This window comes from Chanos chanos, chromosome 1 (genome assembly GCF_902362185.1).
Source record: "Chanos chanos chromosome 1, fChaCha1.1, whole genome shotgun sequence".
Lineage (NCBI taxonomy): Eukaryota > Metazoa > Chordata > Actinopteri > Gonorynchiformes > Chanidae > Chanos > Chanos chanos.
Window position 1 is genome coordinate 47,389,281 of NC_044495.1, and position 14,409 is coordinate 47,403,689.

Below are 14,409 nucleotides of genomic sequence, written 5' to 3' on the forward strand. Positions count from 1 at the left end.
TAAAAGGAGGGGGGTGGCCGCTGAAGGAGGGGTTCGCACCGTACCAGCTAGAAACCGCTTCTGTTAATGTAAATTTGTCAAGTTACATTTTTCTTTTTTCTTTCTATTTCTTTTCCTAAATGGGTTAATAATGGAGTTTCTGGGAGAATAGGCCTCTTGCCAAGCAGCCATTAAAGTAGCAGTGGAAGCATCAAGCAATTCTTCTAGGCAGTAGCCACATTTCTGTCTTCCACGGGGAATGACTTCTGAATAATCCTGCTCTGAATGCCGATAGTGTTTATTTTGTGTTGCTCCAGGACGCGGCTTTGGCGGTGCTGGAGTCTGTAACAAAGAGAGCCACTCCCGGGTCGGCCAAATGGGCCTGGATGAGGAGAGGCCTGTACCACCTGAAGGTCGGGCAGAACCAACAGGCCATTGCCGAGTAAGACTCTGCTTCACTTTGACTGTGGAAGAGTGGGTTCGTCTGGTCTGTTAGACTGGGAGATGTACTGTCTCCCAGTTTGACATGCATATAGTATTTGTATTATTCAACCCAAACATTAGGGATGTAACAACAAAAAAGAGTTGTGTTGAGAAGCTGGTTTCCCTGTCTCTGTCGTTAGGTTTTAGTGGGACGTGGAGCAAAAACTAACCACAGCTCTGCTGTTTCTCCCCGTGCTCCCAGTTTGCAGGCGGCTTTACGGGCAGACCCTCAGGACTGGGTATGCTGGGAGTGTTTGGGGGAAGCGTATTTAAACCGTCACAGTTTCACGGCTGCTATGAAGGCTTTCACTAAAGCCCAAGAGCTTCACCCTGACTCCATCTACAGCCTGTACCAAACCGCTGCCATCAAACAGATCCTGGGCAGGTTTAAAGAGGCAGCCAGCGAGTACATGCAGATCATAGACCGCGAGGACTATATACCTGCATTGAAAGGTGTGTGTGTGTGTGTGTGTGTGTGTGTTGCCTTCCTCCCCTTTTCCTTTGTTTCTGAGCTGTTTGAATAGTTTGTCAGGTACCTATACAAAGTGAAACTGTCTAATGAAGTTAGAGACAGCCACTGTTGAATCTTCACAGTCTTAGATTGCAGTGAAAGCGATCAGGTGCCTTTTTTTTGTTAAAGAGTTTTCTGTGTTTTTGTTTTGTCTTGTTTTGTTTTGCTTTGATTTGCCCTGCAGGCCTAGGGGAGTGTTTTTTGGCCATGGCCCGAGGTGCTTTAGAGGACTATGTGGATGGCAGAGCTATAGACCTCATTCAGAAGGCCATAGAGTACTTGTTCAGGTAACTTCTCTCCTACAGCATTGTCATGTTTTATTTTTCAACTTCAACATATATATGTGTATATCTGTATGTACGTATATATGTATGTATTTATCTCTCTCTCTCTGTTTCTCTCTCTCTATAAATTTGTTTGTGTTTGTTTAATGTGAGTAGAGACCTTAGTATATTTTGTGCTTTGGTTCCACTGTATCTAATGTGATTGTTTTTTTGGGGGGTTTTTTGTCCCTTTTGTTCTGATCTGGTCCTTTCAGGGCGGTGCAGCACCGGCCCGATCTGTCCTGTCTGTGGAAGTTACTGGGTGATGCCTGCACCACCACCAGTTCTGTTTCTCCTAACCGGGCCAAGGTTCTGGTACCAGGGGCACTGGCAGGGGCTGAACCTCAAAACCAGAACCACACTCTGGAGCAGACACACCTCCTCAGACTGGGGGAGAGGTCAGCACCACCTACTTTTTACTTTCTTTCTTACCCCCTTTCTCTCTCTCTCTCTCTTTCTCTCTCTCTCTACAGCTGGCAAACACACCAGCAGAATATCAAGCAGAATATCATTTAAAATTACACGCTAGTCTCCATTTTCTAAGCGTATTACCCAACATTCATTACTAAATGAGTAGATTCATAACTGATGTCTCTGCTTGTAATGGATCATGTGTTTACGTATGTGTGTGGGGCGCCACCTGGTGGCTGTGGATTGGTATTGTTTGGGAACTGGTCTATGGTGTGTGTGTGGTGTTGGTCAGGTGTTATGGCAGAGCGCTGAAGCTGATGGCAGAGACTCCCAGTCTGTGGTGTGACCTGGGACTGAACTATTACCATCAGGCCAAACTGGTCAGCTCTGAACAGGAGCAGGAGGCTCAGGCCCTGCGGGAGAAAGCCCTGCAGGTAGGCACACCCCCACAGAGCACTGGGTTTACGCTTCCCCAGTACAACTCCTGAAACTGGATTTAGTCACGTCCTCCTGCTTGTGTCGGCCCAAAATTACGTCCTTCCCCTGAATTACAGAAATCAAACATATATGAGAAACATTTTTGTTGTTGTTGGTGTTGTTGTTGTTGTTGTTGTTGTTTGGTGAGGTTGTTCATGTGTATGTTACTGGGTGGTTCATTTAAAACAAACATGCTCTATTAGCGATGCAGTTCAAATGCGCTGTTAGCTGTGCTGTTTAATTGCTCTTGAGGTTAGCTAGTGGACTGTGGGGAGTAGCTTAGAAAGCATGGCACATGCCTGAAGTCATTTCCACACAGATACAGTTAGTAAAAATGAAAATACATTTTCTCCTTAAATCGTCCTTAGCTGAAAGTGAGAACTGATCGCAGATTTGCTGTTTGCCTCTCTTCTCAGTGTGTGAAGAAGGCTGTGATGCTGGACAGTGGGAATCATACGTACTGGAATGCACTGGGAGTCGTGGCCATGGCCAAAGGTAAATTAAATGAACATTTTCTCTATGCTAGACCTCTAGAAGTTTCTCTCACCGTGTCTGTTTTACATGGCAGCGTTCCAATGTACAATTTTTATGACACATCAGAGAATGCCTGAGGCCTACTCTACTCTGAAGAAGATCTGTCACTCATATAAGCACTTAATGGACTCTTGGCAACTCTCTTATTTTCAAACCTGCTGATTGGCTGTTAAGAGGCTGCTTCTGAAATGTTAATAATACCGTTGAATATTGAATGCTCAGTCTCATCTTTCAGGAATTGAAAACTTTGCCCTCGCTCAACACAGCTTTATTAAATCAGTGAAAGCAGAGGCCAATGTAAGTCAAGTTTACATCCATCTTTTCTCTTAGTCTCTAAGCTGCATCCTCAGGTTTCAGCTTCTTGTTATCAATATGTTTTTGTTTGCTTTGTTTGGTTTAGAACGTAGTTGCCTGGACCAACCTTGGGGCCTTGTATCTGAAGAAGGGAAACATTGAGGTGAAGTGTAGGAGTGTTTGCACTGAATTATTCATTTATATGTGTGTTATATCAGCCAGGAGAGGCTGACCAATCAGCTGTGCGCATGGCTTTGGCCTGAGCTTCACCGCTGCACTGACTGTATAAGGCCCTGTCAGTTGCGACACTGGTCACACTCTTGCTAGTTAATTTAAAAAACGAATAGTTCTTTGTTGTTTTGTTGTGGAAAAATGTTTAACATTTATTTATAGTAAAAGAAGTGAGTTGGTTGTTGATTAAATTGGCTAATGTACACTCTTATTTTGAATTTGTAGCTCTCCCATGAAGCCTTCAAGATTGCTCAGTCCCTGGAACCTCTTTATGTTAACTGCTGGATCGGACAGGTAGTCTACTCTCTGCTCTACTGTACTCTCACCTGTCAGACAGGTAGTCTACTCTCTGCTCTACTGTAGTCTAATGTCAGACAGGTAGTCTACTCTCTGCTCTACTGTACTCTCAACTGTCAGACAGGTAGTCTACTCTCTGCTCTACTGTAGTCTAATGTCAGACAGGTAGTCTGCTCTCTGTTCTACTGTAGTCTAATGTCAGACAGGTAGTCTACTCTCTGCTCTACTGTAGTCTAATGTCAGACAGGTAGTCTACTCTCTGCTCTACTGCACTCTCACCTGTCAGACAGGTAGTCTACTCTCTGTTCTACTGTAGTCTAATGTCAGACAGGCAGTCTACTCTCTGCTCTACTGTACTCTCACCTGTCAGACAGGTAGTCTACTCTCTGCTCTACTGTAGTCTAATGTCAGACAGGTAGTCTACTCTCTGCTCTACTGTAGTCTAATGTCAGACAGGTAGTCTACTCTCTGCTCTACTGTAGTCTGATGTCAGACAGGTAGTCTACTCTCTGCTCTACTGCACTCTCACCTGTCAGACAGGTAGTCTACTCTCTGTTCTACTGTAGTCTAATGTCAGACAGGTAGTCTACTCTCTGTTCTACTGTAGTCTAATGTCAGACAGGTAGTCTACTCTCTGTTCTACTGTAGTCTAATGTCAGACAGGTAGTCTACTCTCTGCTCTACTGTAGTCTAATGTCAGACAGGTAGTCTACTCTCTGCTCTACTGCACTCTCACCTGTCAGACAGGTAGTCTACTCTCTGTTCTACTGTAGTCTAATGTCAGACAGGTAGTCTACTCTCTGCTCTACTGCACTCTCACCTGTCAGACAGGTAGTCTACTCTCTGCTCTACTGTAGTCTAATGTCAGACAGGTAGTCTACTCTCTGCTCTACTGTAGTCTGATGTCAGACAGGTAGTCTACTCTCTGCTCTACTGCACTCTCACCTGTCAGACAGGTAGTCTACTCTCTGTTCTACTGTAGTCTAATGTCAGACAGGTAGTCTACTCTCTGCTCTACTGTAGTCTAATGTCAGACAGGTAGTCTACTCTCTGCTCTACTGCACTCTCACCTGTCAGACAGGTAGTCTACTCTCTGCTCTACTGTAGTCTAATGTCAGACAGGTAGTCTACTCTCTGCTCTACTGTAGTCTAATGTCAGACAGGTAGTGTATTCTCTGTTCTACTGTAGTCTAATGTCAGACAGGTAGTGTATTCTCTGTTCTACTGTAGTCTAATGTCAGACAGGTAGTCTACTCTCTGTTCTACTGTAGTCTAATGTCAGACAGGTAGTCTGCTCTCTGTTCTACCGTAGTCTAATGTCAGACAGGTAGTCTGCTCTCTGTTCTACTGTAGTCTAATGTCAGACAGGTAGTCTACTCTCTGTTCTACTGTAGTCTAATGTCAGACAGGTAGTCTACTCTCTGCTCTACTGTAGTCTAATGTCAGACAGGTAGTCTACTCTCTGCTCTACTGTAGTCTAATGTCAGACAGGTAGTCTACTCTCTGCTCTACTGTAGTCTAATGTCAGACAGGTAGTCTACTCTCTGCTCTACTGTAGTCTGATGTCAGACAGGTAGTCTACTCTCTGCTCTACTGCACTCTCACCTGTCAGACAGGTAGTGTATTCTCTGTTCTACTGTAGTCTAATGTCAGACAGGTAGTGTATTCTCTGTTCTACTGTAGTCTAATGTCAGACAGGCAGTCTACTCTCTGCTCTACTGTACTCTCACCTGTCAGACAGGTAGTCTACTCTCTGCTCTACTGTACTCTCACCTGTCAGACAGGTAGTCTACTCTCTGCTCTACTGTAGTCTCACCTGTCAGACAGGTAGTCTACTCTCTGCTCTACTGTAGTCTCACCTGTCAGACAGGTAGTCTACTCTCTGCTCTACTGCACACTCACCTGTCAGTCAGGTAGTGTATTCTCTGTTCTACTGTAGTCTAATGTCAGACAGGTAGTCTACTCTCTGTTCTACTGTAGTCTAATGTCAGACAGGTAGTCTACTCTCTGCTCTACTGTAGTCTAATGTCAGACAGGTAGTCTGCTCTCTGTTCTACTGCACTCTCACCTGTCAGACAGGTAGTCTACTCTCTGCTCTACTGTAGTCTCATGTCAGACAGGTAGTCTACTCTCTGCTCTACTGTAGTCTAATGTCAGACAGGTAGTCTACTCTCTGCTCTACTGTAGTCTAATGTCAGACAGATAGTCTACTCTCTGCTCTACTGTAGTCTAATGTCAGACAGGTAATCTACTCTCTGCTCTACTGTAGTCTAATGTCAGACAGGTAATCTACTCTCTGCTCTACTGTAGTCTAATGTCAGACAGGTAGTGTATTCTCTGTTCTACTGTAGTCTAATGTCAGACAGGTAGTCTACTCTCTGTTCTACTGTAGTCTAATGTCAGACAGGTAGTCTGCTCTCTGTTCTACTGTAGTCTAATGTCAGACAGGTAGTCTGCTCTCTGTTCTACTGTAGTCTAATGTCAGACAGGTAGTCTACTCTCTGTTCTACTGTAGTCTAATGTCAGACAGGTAGTCTACTCTCTGCTCTACTGTAGTCTCACCTGTCAGACAGGTAGTCTACTCTCTGTTCTACTGCACTCTCACCTGTCAGACAGGTAGTCTACTCTCTGCTCTACTGTAGTCTAATGTCAGACAGGGAGTCTACTCTTTGCTTTCCCTCACTCCATGCTGTCTCTGGGTCTGTTCTGAGTGTTCTCTCACAGACACAGTCAGCCGTGTGGGTCAGTGTGGAGTGTGTGGGCTGTTAGTCCAGTGCTGATGGTTACTCTGTCCTCTCTCAGGCCCTTATAGCAGAAACAGTGGGAAGCTACGATACAATGGACCTCTTCAGACACACCACTGAACTCAGCACACATGTATGTACAACCATGGACAACATGATATATGCCATATAGACACCTGTTTCCACTACGTGCATTTTACAGAAACATGTAATGCTTTACTATATTATCAAAGATTCATTCTTAATAATGGAGACATAGACTGGCAGTTGTAAAGTTTTTTTGCTCCTATTTATGCAACTATTTAAAGTTTGCAGCGCCGACTGTCATGAAATAACAGTGTAAGACAGCAACATGGTGATATTCTTCAGGGTAGAAATGAGCTGTGCGTGTGTGTGTGTGTGTGTGTTTGCGTGTGTGTGTGTGTGAGACCTGTGCTATACTGAGTGTGCTGCATAAACATGTTGTGGGTAAGTGCAGTTGTACTGGGTGTGTTCTGTGAATGTGGCTGATGGGAGTCGTGTTTTGAACTGTGTCAGACGGAGGGAGTGAAAGGGTATGCGTACTGGGTGTGTTCCACGCTGCTGGATAAGACAAACAGAGACTCAGAACTGTACCGCTACAACATCCTCCAAATGAACGCTGTGTCTGCTGCCCAGGTGGCTTTAAGCAAATATACAGGTACACACACACACACACACACACAGAAACCTCTTCTGATCTAAATTTAGTATGAAGCTTTTCTTAATTTGTTTTGTTAAACACACATATATATTCATTTTTCATGTGTACACACACATATTTTTTTTTGTTTATTGCCCTCTTGTGGTGATTGAAAGAAACTGCAGCTCACAGAACTCTGAAAGTTGAAAACTGAGTAATATATTCATTGTGCTGGTTGGTGAGTTCTCTTCATTGTCTGTGTGCTCTGTCCTGTGTCTGAACAGAGAGGGTCCAGACAGACGCTGATGCCTTCGTCATGCTTGGCTACCTCAACGAACATCTGCAACTGCACAGACAAGCCACTCATGCCTACTGCAGGTACACTGGAAACCAGTTTCCACGCCACACTGACAAACTGAAAAAGCCTTTCTGTTTTCATGTTCACAAATGTGTTGTGTGTAGACATTTTTGCGTGCACGTGGTTTTTCCATCTGCCTTGCCTCTGATGGGTTGTAGAGCCGTAGCCTTTAAATATAAGATCTGAAATGTTGTGGTTCTTGACTAAAATATGTGTTTGTTTGTACCAGAGCTGTGGATCTGCTCCGGTCCACCCCACACACAGAGGAGCTGAGTTTTGTCTTGAGGTGCTACGGTCGAGCTCTCTGGTAATTCACTCGCCCTCTGCTTACCTCTTTTTGTTTCAATCCCTCTCTCACCACATAGTCACACATATCAGTCCGTGGCCGATTGTCTCAAAGTCGTGTCGTAGACCTTAACCTAAGCGCCAGACCCAGTAAAATCGTCGACCTTTCCAAAAATAAAAAAACCTCTTCGGTTTCGGTAACCAAGGTGAAAGATGTGTGTTCTGCCGATACAGATTTGAATTTTCGATCATGCTGCAGGGATGGTTTTGACTGATGGGTTGTGATGCATGTTAATGAGTGGTGTCTGTCTGGCAGTAACACAAAACAGTGGGAAGAGGCAGTACGCGTTTACTCCCTCACACCACTAGAGGAGCTACATGACCTGGCAGGACTGGCATTGGCCTGTTTTAGAGCGGGACGCCTTCAGGAGAGCATCAGCGGTGAGACTGACCTGTTTGTTTGGGGCTCAACTGCATTTATGTTCTTAACTGATTATTATTTACGGTTATTTACTCTAGTCTGTTATGTGTTCAGAGAGCAAAAACAGTAACTTTACAGTGAGTTAATTGGAGTTGATACTTGTTCTGGACAGACATGTTCTGGACAGACATAAAAAATAACAGTGTTTTCAAAGTGTTGTTTGACAAAGAGACAGCTTGCATGGTCTTGTAATGAAAATATTTGGGTGGGGCAATCCCGGAGCCCAGTTGTGTGTGTTGGGTTGTCTAATGAAGTTCTGGCTCTTGTCTGGTTTAGCGTATGAGAAGGCCCTTGCAGTGGCGTCCACTGAGAAGGAGAAAGCCAACATCCTCACTGCTCTAGCCCTGCTTCAGCACAGACAGGGCAACATGGAAACAGCCAAAACCCTGCTCTTTAAATGGTCAGATTTACTTACATATTATATCAGTTATCTCTCATATAAACCAAAACCCTGCTCTTCACATAGTCAGATTTACTTACCTATTATATCAGTTATCTCTCATATAAAACAAAACCCTGCTCTTCACATAGTCAGATTTACTTACCTATTATATCAGTTATCTCTCATATAAACCACCTCACTTGCTCTCCTTTTCTCTTTTGTATTTTCTCTTATGCTTGTTTGTGTGTGTGTTTCTATTTGTGTGTGTGCTCGTCTGGGTGTGTGTGGCTTTACGCACGTCTGGGTGTGTGTATGTGTCTTTGTGTGTGTGTGTGTACGTCTGGATGTGTGTGTATGTTTTGTGTATACTTTTGTGTGTGTGCATGTGTGTGTGTGTCTTGGTGTGTGTGTGCATGTCTGTGTATATAATTATGTGTGTGCGTGCGTGTGTGTGTGCGTGTGTGTGCGTGCGTGTGTGTCTGGGTGTGTGTGTGTATGTCTGTATATATTTTTGTGTGTGTGTGCATGTCTGGATGTGTGTGCATGTCTGGATGTGTGTGCGTGTGTGTGTGTACCCCTGCAGCTCTTTGCTGAAGGAGCCGGTGTGTGAGAGTCTGCTGTGTCTGTGTGCTCTGGGTTTGGTGCACAGAGATAGTACTCTGGCCAGTGCTGCTCTGTCAGAGCTGCTGAAACACGCCTCGCCCACCGGGGGCAGTGTGGAGGAGCGCTGCCTGCTGACCTGCACGCTGCTGGCCCTGCAGGGAAACTACACAGCCGTGCAGAGAGAGGCGGCCAAAGCCGTGCACAGGTAAACACCCACACGACAGATGGACAAAAAACACGTAATACACTTATTATAGAACGGTCTGTAAGTCACAACTGACCAGTTGCACAGACCATAAACTTTTGTCTTGCACACAAGCTAGTCAAGTTCAAATAAATTTAAATTTAACCAGTTCATTTGACAGTGTTTATAGTGAGGTTTGAGATCCAAATCTCTGAGTTTCATCTATCAGAGAAGGTACAGCATGCTTTAAACCGCAGTCCTGAGTGAAGTTCAGTCAGTTTAGTCTTGAACCTTTTCCCCTGAGGGACTTATCCACTGCTCCAGTGTCAGGAGTTTAATCACTCTAATCAGTTCACCCATGAGCTAAACTAGGAGCACAGCCTGTGGCAAAAGTAACTAAAGAGCTGAATAGGTCTGTGGTGGTTTTTTGTTGTTGTTGTTGTTGTTGTTTTTTTTAAATTTCAGCTGGATGTTGCTCTGTGCTGATGTGTGTTTTTGACCTTTCTCTCTCTCTCTGTGGCAGTAACCCAGGAAACCCAACGCTCTGGGCTCTGCTCTCCAGACTGGTGCCTCAGTTCTGCCCCACAAAAGCCAACGTAAGTCTGCTCCAGACCAGAGCAGAGAAACGTGATACCTGCCTCATCAAACTATCGACTGTAATAGCAATGCACGGCCTTGAAGCTGATGCCCGAAACTTGAACCAATCCAACATTGACTTATCTGATGGAATGAATTCAAAAGAGACCACCCACACAGCGCGGGTGAAATGACAGAAGCCGAGTCTAATATGTTAACGTAATGGTTTTTGTCCGTATGAGTGATAAAGGTAGATAGTAAGACATTAAATGCATTATACAACGTGTGTAGTGAGAATTTTAATGTCTCATGCTCATTTCTTAAAGGGGAAGTTCACCTCTCTTTGGCGTTTGATCCCATTTCAACAATAGCAAACTTGTAATGAAATTCTAATCAAAAAATTTTTCTGATGCTTCAGCAGAACAAGATTTACTCATGTGTTTGTCAGAATAATAACAATAAAAAAACTAGAGACTAGTCAGTTGTTGGAGCTGTCTGAGTTTTTAAGAAACACAGACGTAAAGGTCAAAATGAGCCCTTATACCTACAAGAACTTCACCTTAAATGACTTTTTAGCAAGATGTGTCATTTGATCTATGACTTTATCTGTCTGCCTGTCTGTCTGTTTGTCTCTCCCTCTCTCTGTCTCTGTCTCTACCCCCCCCTCTCCCCGTCAGGGCGGTGCGGTGGCAGGCAGTGTGGCGTGTGAAGCCAGTATGACTCAGGGAAAGGTCGGTTCTGTTATTTCCTGTTCATTTTCACTGAAACACGCCACTGGCTTCGCTCTGAGCATCACAGTATTTATTTAGTGTGGTCACTGAAGTGAGGGAGAAAATGAAATTGAAAACACAGCTTGTTATTTCAGCCTAGTCCTCTTGCTTTAACACAATCTCAACCCCCTTTATGTGAAATGGATACCCATTCAAATATAGTTCTGTACTAGATTTTTTTGTAGTACACATTTTGGTGCTTAACATTTAAAAACAGATTAAAAGCTGACATGCAGAACAAACAAGCTGTTTCAGGCATGGAGACTGAAAAGAGTATCACTGGATGTACCAGACTGATTTCAGGTGCTTGGCATTAACTGGCATAATTCAACAAAACACTTGTCAGATAACCATGATGACCTTCATAAGAGGTTTAAAGTGAAATGGAGGGTGAATGACAAAACTAATAGACTCTCTGGTTAGTCTCTGTTTATGACATTTCATTTTTATTTTATTTGCTAGGCAGGCTAGCCAGCTAATTTTGTGCTGACAAGATTGCATGTCCTTTTAAACCTGTGGTCTGGGAGGTTTCCAGATCTTTTCCCTCTTTGCAGTGGTACTGTTTTAGTACCTATATCGCAAGATGTGATACAGTGATATTTTGAACTGATCTCAAAATGGTATTGTGACTCCATTATCTGGCAGTGAAAACAAATGCAAGTATGTAAAGCAGTGAAGTGATCTTGGTTTAAAGAGATTAAGCATTTATGAAGTTTTGAGGCCTTCAAGTGTGTGTACTGTCATGTCAGCACACTTCTGAAACGTCTAAGAAGTGCTTTCAGAATCTTCAGTGTGGCTCTCTCTCCCAGCACTGTCTCCTCTCTGCCTGTAGAGGGCGCTGCTGTACAGTGCGGTGAACCAGCTGGCATCAGGCAGACACTCAGGTGAAGACAGTAAGAGGAATGCCCTGAAGACCATGCAAAGAGCCATAATGATGTGTCCAGGTAAGATCTGCACCAGCGCCCACACAACTCTTCCATAAACCTGTCTAACGCACAGGGATGACGGCTGTGTTTTTTTTCCCCACCGTGGTGATTACCTGTCAGTGATTCAGTCTAGTCTCAAGGTTTAAGTTGCTTTCTCAGTCAAGTGCTTCATAGCGTTGGTAGCACATACAGGAGAGTGTAGAGGAAACCTGAGATGGGGTTCGGTTTGGAAAATCGATGCAGCTTTTTCATTTATGGGACATTTGATATATATTTACTGGCCATCCGTTCGTACGACCAATAAATATGATGGTTCACAGAAGATATGAAAATCAGTTTGTTGCCAAAGTCAACCGATATTTTACTGCGAAGTAGAAGATTACTGGCCTGAAAATCATAACTGAAGATCGTTAAAAAAACATTTAGGCTTGAAAAATAAAGGAATGCTTCAGAGGAGAAGGTCAGCTATAATGAGCTTGCTTTAAAGTGCCAATAACTTGTTCTTTGATTGTGTTTTTGTTGACTAAATATTGAACGAATAAATGATAAAACAGCTTTTTTACGCCTCGCTAATTTAATTCAGCGTATGGTATAAAATTCTGTTTAATTTTATAAAGCACAAACATTTTTGTCAGATCTAATAAAGAGCCTATTATAGCTGGGGATAATACAGTAGTCTGCTTTCATGAAATGTACACTGTGTCACATTAGTGTATTGTTAATTTAATGAATTCTGTAGCTTTGGGTTTTTGTAAAACCACTGGCATACCAATGGTGATCAAACCATCAGTAACCATGAGTAAGCTGATATGTCTTTGATCTTACAGTGTAATTTCTTGCTACACTGATATTTCTTCTTAGGTTTTGAATGTGAACAAAAAATTAGGGCAGACACAAACACTCCCAAAATGGTGCCATATCTTTAAGATTGTCTTAATCTTAAAGATAAGTACATTTTCGTCTTGATCGTAACCTTAAATGGGCGAGTTTAGAGTGTGGATGACTGTCATTGAGTAAATTCATGTTCTTAAAAAAGTAATTTCAGTATAACTGAACCTTAGCCTGTTAAAAGACTGAATGTATACCTTCTGTGGTCACAGAAAAATATGAGTGCTTTAAAGGATGGATCAATTCTTGCAATCTCTCTGTCTCTTTATCTGTCTCTCTCTCTCCCTCCCTGTGTCTCTCTCTCTCTCTCAGATGACCCAGCAGGGTGGGCGGGGCTTCTGGCTGCCTGTCACACTGAGAACACGGCCTGTTTCCTCTCAGGTTCCACCCCTAACAGACAGGGTCTGGAGAGAGCTCTCATGACCCTGGTGTCTGAGAAAGGTTAGAAACGTGTGTGTGTGTGTACGTGTGTGTGTGTTTGTGTGTGTGTGTGTGCATTCGCATGCACGATATCAGCAAAGGAGCAGAATGTGAATGTGAGATTCCTTCTGTTTGGTGTTATCAGTCAGTGTGTGTGTGTGTGTGTGTGTGTGTGTTTGTGGTTCTAACAGTACTGTGTGTTTTGTGTTGTGTGTTGTGTGTTGTGTGTGTGTGTGGTTCTGACAGTTCCGTGTATTGTGTGTTATGTGTGTGTTGTGTGTTGTGTGTGTGTGTGGTTCTGACAGTAGCGTGTGTTGTGTGTTACGTGTGTGTGTGTGTGTGGTTCTGACAGTACCGTGTGTTGTGTGTTCTCAGTAAAGGGATTGGACTCAGAGGACAGGGTTTTGGCCCAGGCTCTGGAGGGCTGGGTACTACAGCAGGCTATAACTGCACTCAGACAGAGCAATCAGTTTGACGACGCTGAGGCTCTCTGTTCACAGGTGCTTTCCTCTCACATTCGCACACATACACACACACCTCACACACTCACGCACTCTTTCACACCTACACGCACACACACACTCCTCCACGTCTTTTTCAGAATGTCTTATTTTACGTCACACATCTCTTTCTCTTCTCTCTCAATTCCCTCCTTATTTTCAACCCCCTCTGTCTTTTTACACCCAATAAATCAATCCAGTGGAAATCAAGTGTTACTAGCTTAAACACTCTGTGTCTAGTTTATTAGGTACGTTTTGTCTTGTGCTGAGTTGGATCCTCCTCTGTCTTCAGAACAAACGGAATTCTTAGGGCCATGGATTTCATGGGCTGTCATAAACATTCCATAGAGATAGTTGGTCCGCGCTGATGTGACATCATTGTGCTGTTAGTGCTTACTGGATGGTGATAAATCCATGCTGTGAACAGCCTGTTGCACCTCAGGCCAAAGACACTCTATTGGGTTAAGGTCTTGGGAACTGGACGGGCTACTCAGGGAAAGTGAACTCAATGTCATGTCCATGGATCCATTCTGAGACAGCACATGCTTATTGCTTTCTGATGTGGTGCTTTATCCTGCTGGACGTGTCCATGTGATGAAGGGTAAACTGTGGCCATGAAGAGATGTACCCAGTCTCTAAGAAACATTCCCATGTGCTGTGGCGTTCACATGTAGCTCAGGTGGTTCGTTGTTCTAGGAAAACACGACTGTTACCGCTACCCGCAGAAATCTAATTCTTCCATTAGCATATCCAAACAGGAAATTGGTTTGGTCAGACCAGATGACGTTTTTCCACTCACTCACCCAGTGCTGGCTATCAGATGTCCACTGGAGCTCTCTCTCTCATCTTCTTTTTAGCTGATGGGGTTGTCTGGTTGTCTGGTGCTATGGCCCGTCTGCGCCAAGGGGCGACTGCTTGTGAATTCTGAGAGACTGATCTGCACAACAGTGCTGTATTGCCTTGACGTTTACTTGTGTTTTTGGCTTGGCCTCCCGCCATTCTCCTCCCTCCATTTTCAGCCACAGCGCTGTCACTGATTGGATTTATTTTGTTTGTCTAGTCATTCTCAGTAAACCCCCGACGCAGTTCAA

General features: G+C 43.9%; 1 protein-coding gene across 1 annotated transcript in view; it reads left to right on the plus strand.

The window, feature by feature from the left end:
- Positions 1-14,409, plus strand: part of skic3 (SKI3 subunit of superkiller complex) — a 29,184-nt gene that overhangs the window by 10,161 nt on the left and 4,614 nt on the right. The window contains exons 16-36 of the mRNA XM_030772841.1: positions 297-421; positions 665-915; positions 1,158-1,260; positions 1,512-1,694; positions 2,000-2,141; positions 2,601-2,679; positions 2,954-3,015; positions 3,119-3,175; positions 3,469-3,537; positions 6,343-6,417; positions 6,822-6,963; positions 7,230-7,323; positions 7,533-7,610; positions 7,905-8,029; positions 8,346-8,469; positions 9,035-9,259; positions 9,762-9,834; positions 10,492-10,545; positions 11,417-11,528; positions 12,711-12,839; positions 13,194-13,318. Coding sequence (XP_030628701.1) covers positions 297-421; positions 665-915; positions 1,158-1,260; positions 1,512-1,694; positions 2,000-2,141; positions 2,601-2,679; positions 2,954-3,015; positions 3,119-3,175; positions 3,469-3,537; positions 6,343-6,417; positions 6,822-6,963; positions 7,230-7,323; positions 7,533-7,610; positions 7,905-8,029; positions 8,346-8,469; positions 9,035-9,259; positions 9,762-9,834; positions 10,492-10,545; positions 11,417-11,528; positions 12,711-12,839; positions 13,194-13,318 — 2,427 coding nt within the window. The remainder of the gene's footprint in view (positions 1-296; positions 422-664; positions 916-1,157; positions 1,261-1,511; positions 1,695-1,999; positions 2,142-2,600; positions 2,680-2,953; positions 3,016-3,118; positions 3,176-3,468; positions 3,538-6,342; positions 6,418-6,821; positions 6,964-7,229; positions 7,324-7,532; positions 7,611-7,904; positions 8,030-8,345; positions 8,470-9,034; positions 9,260-9,761; positions 9,835-10,491; positions 10,546-11,416; positions 11,529-12,710; positions 12,840-13,193; positions 13,319-14,409) is intronic.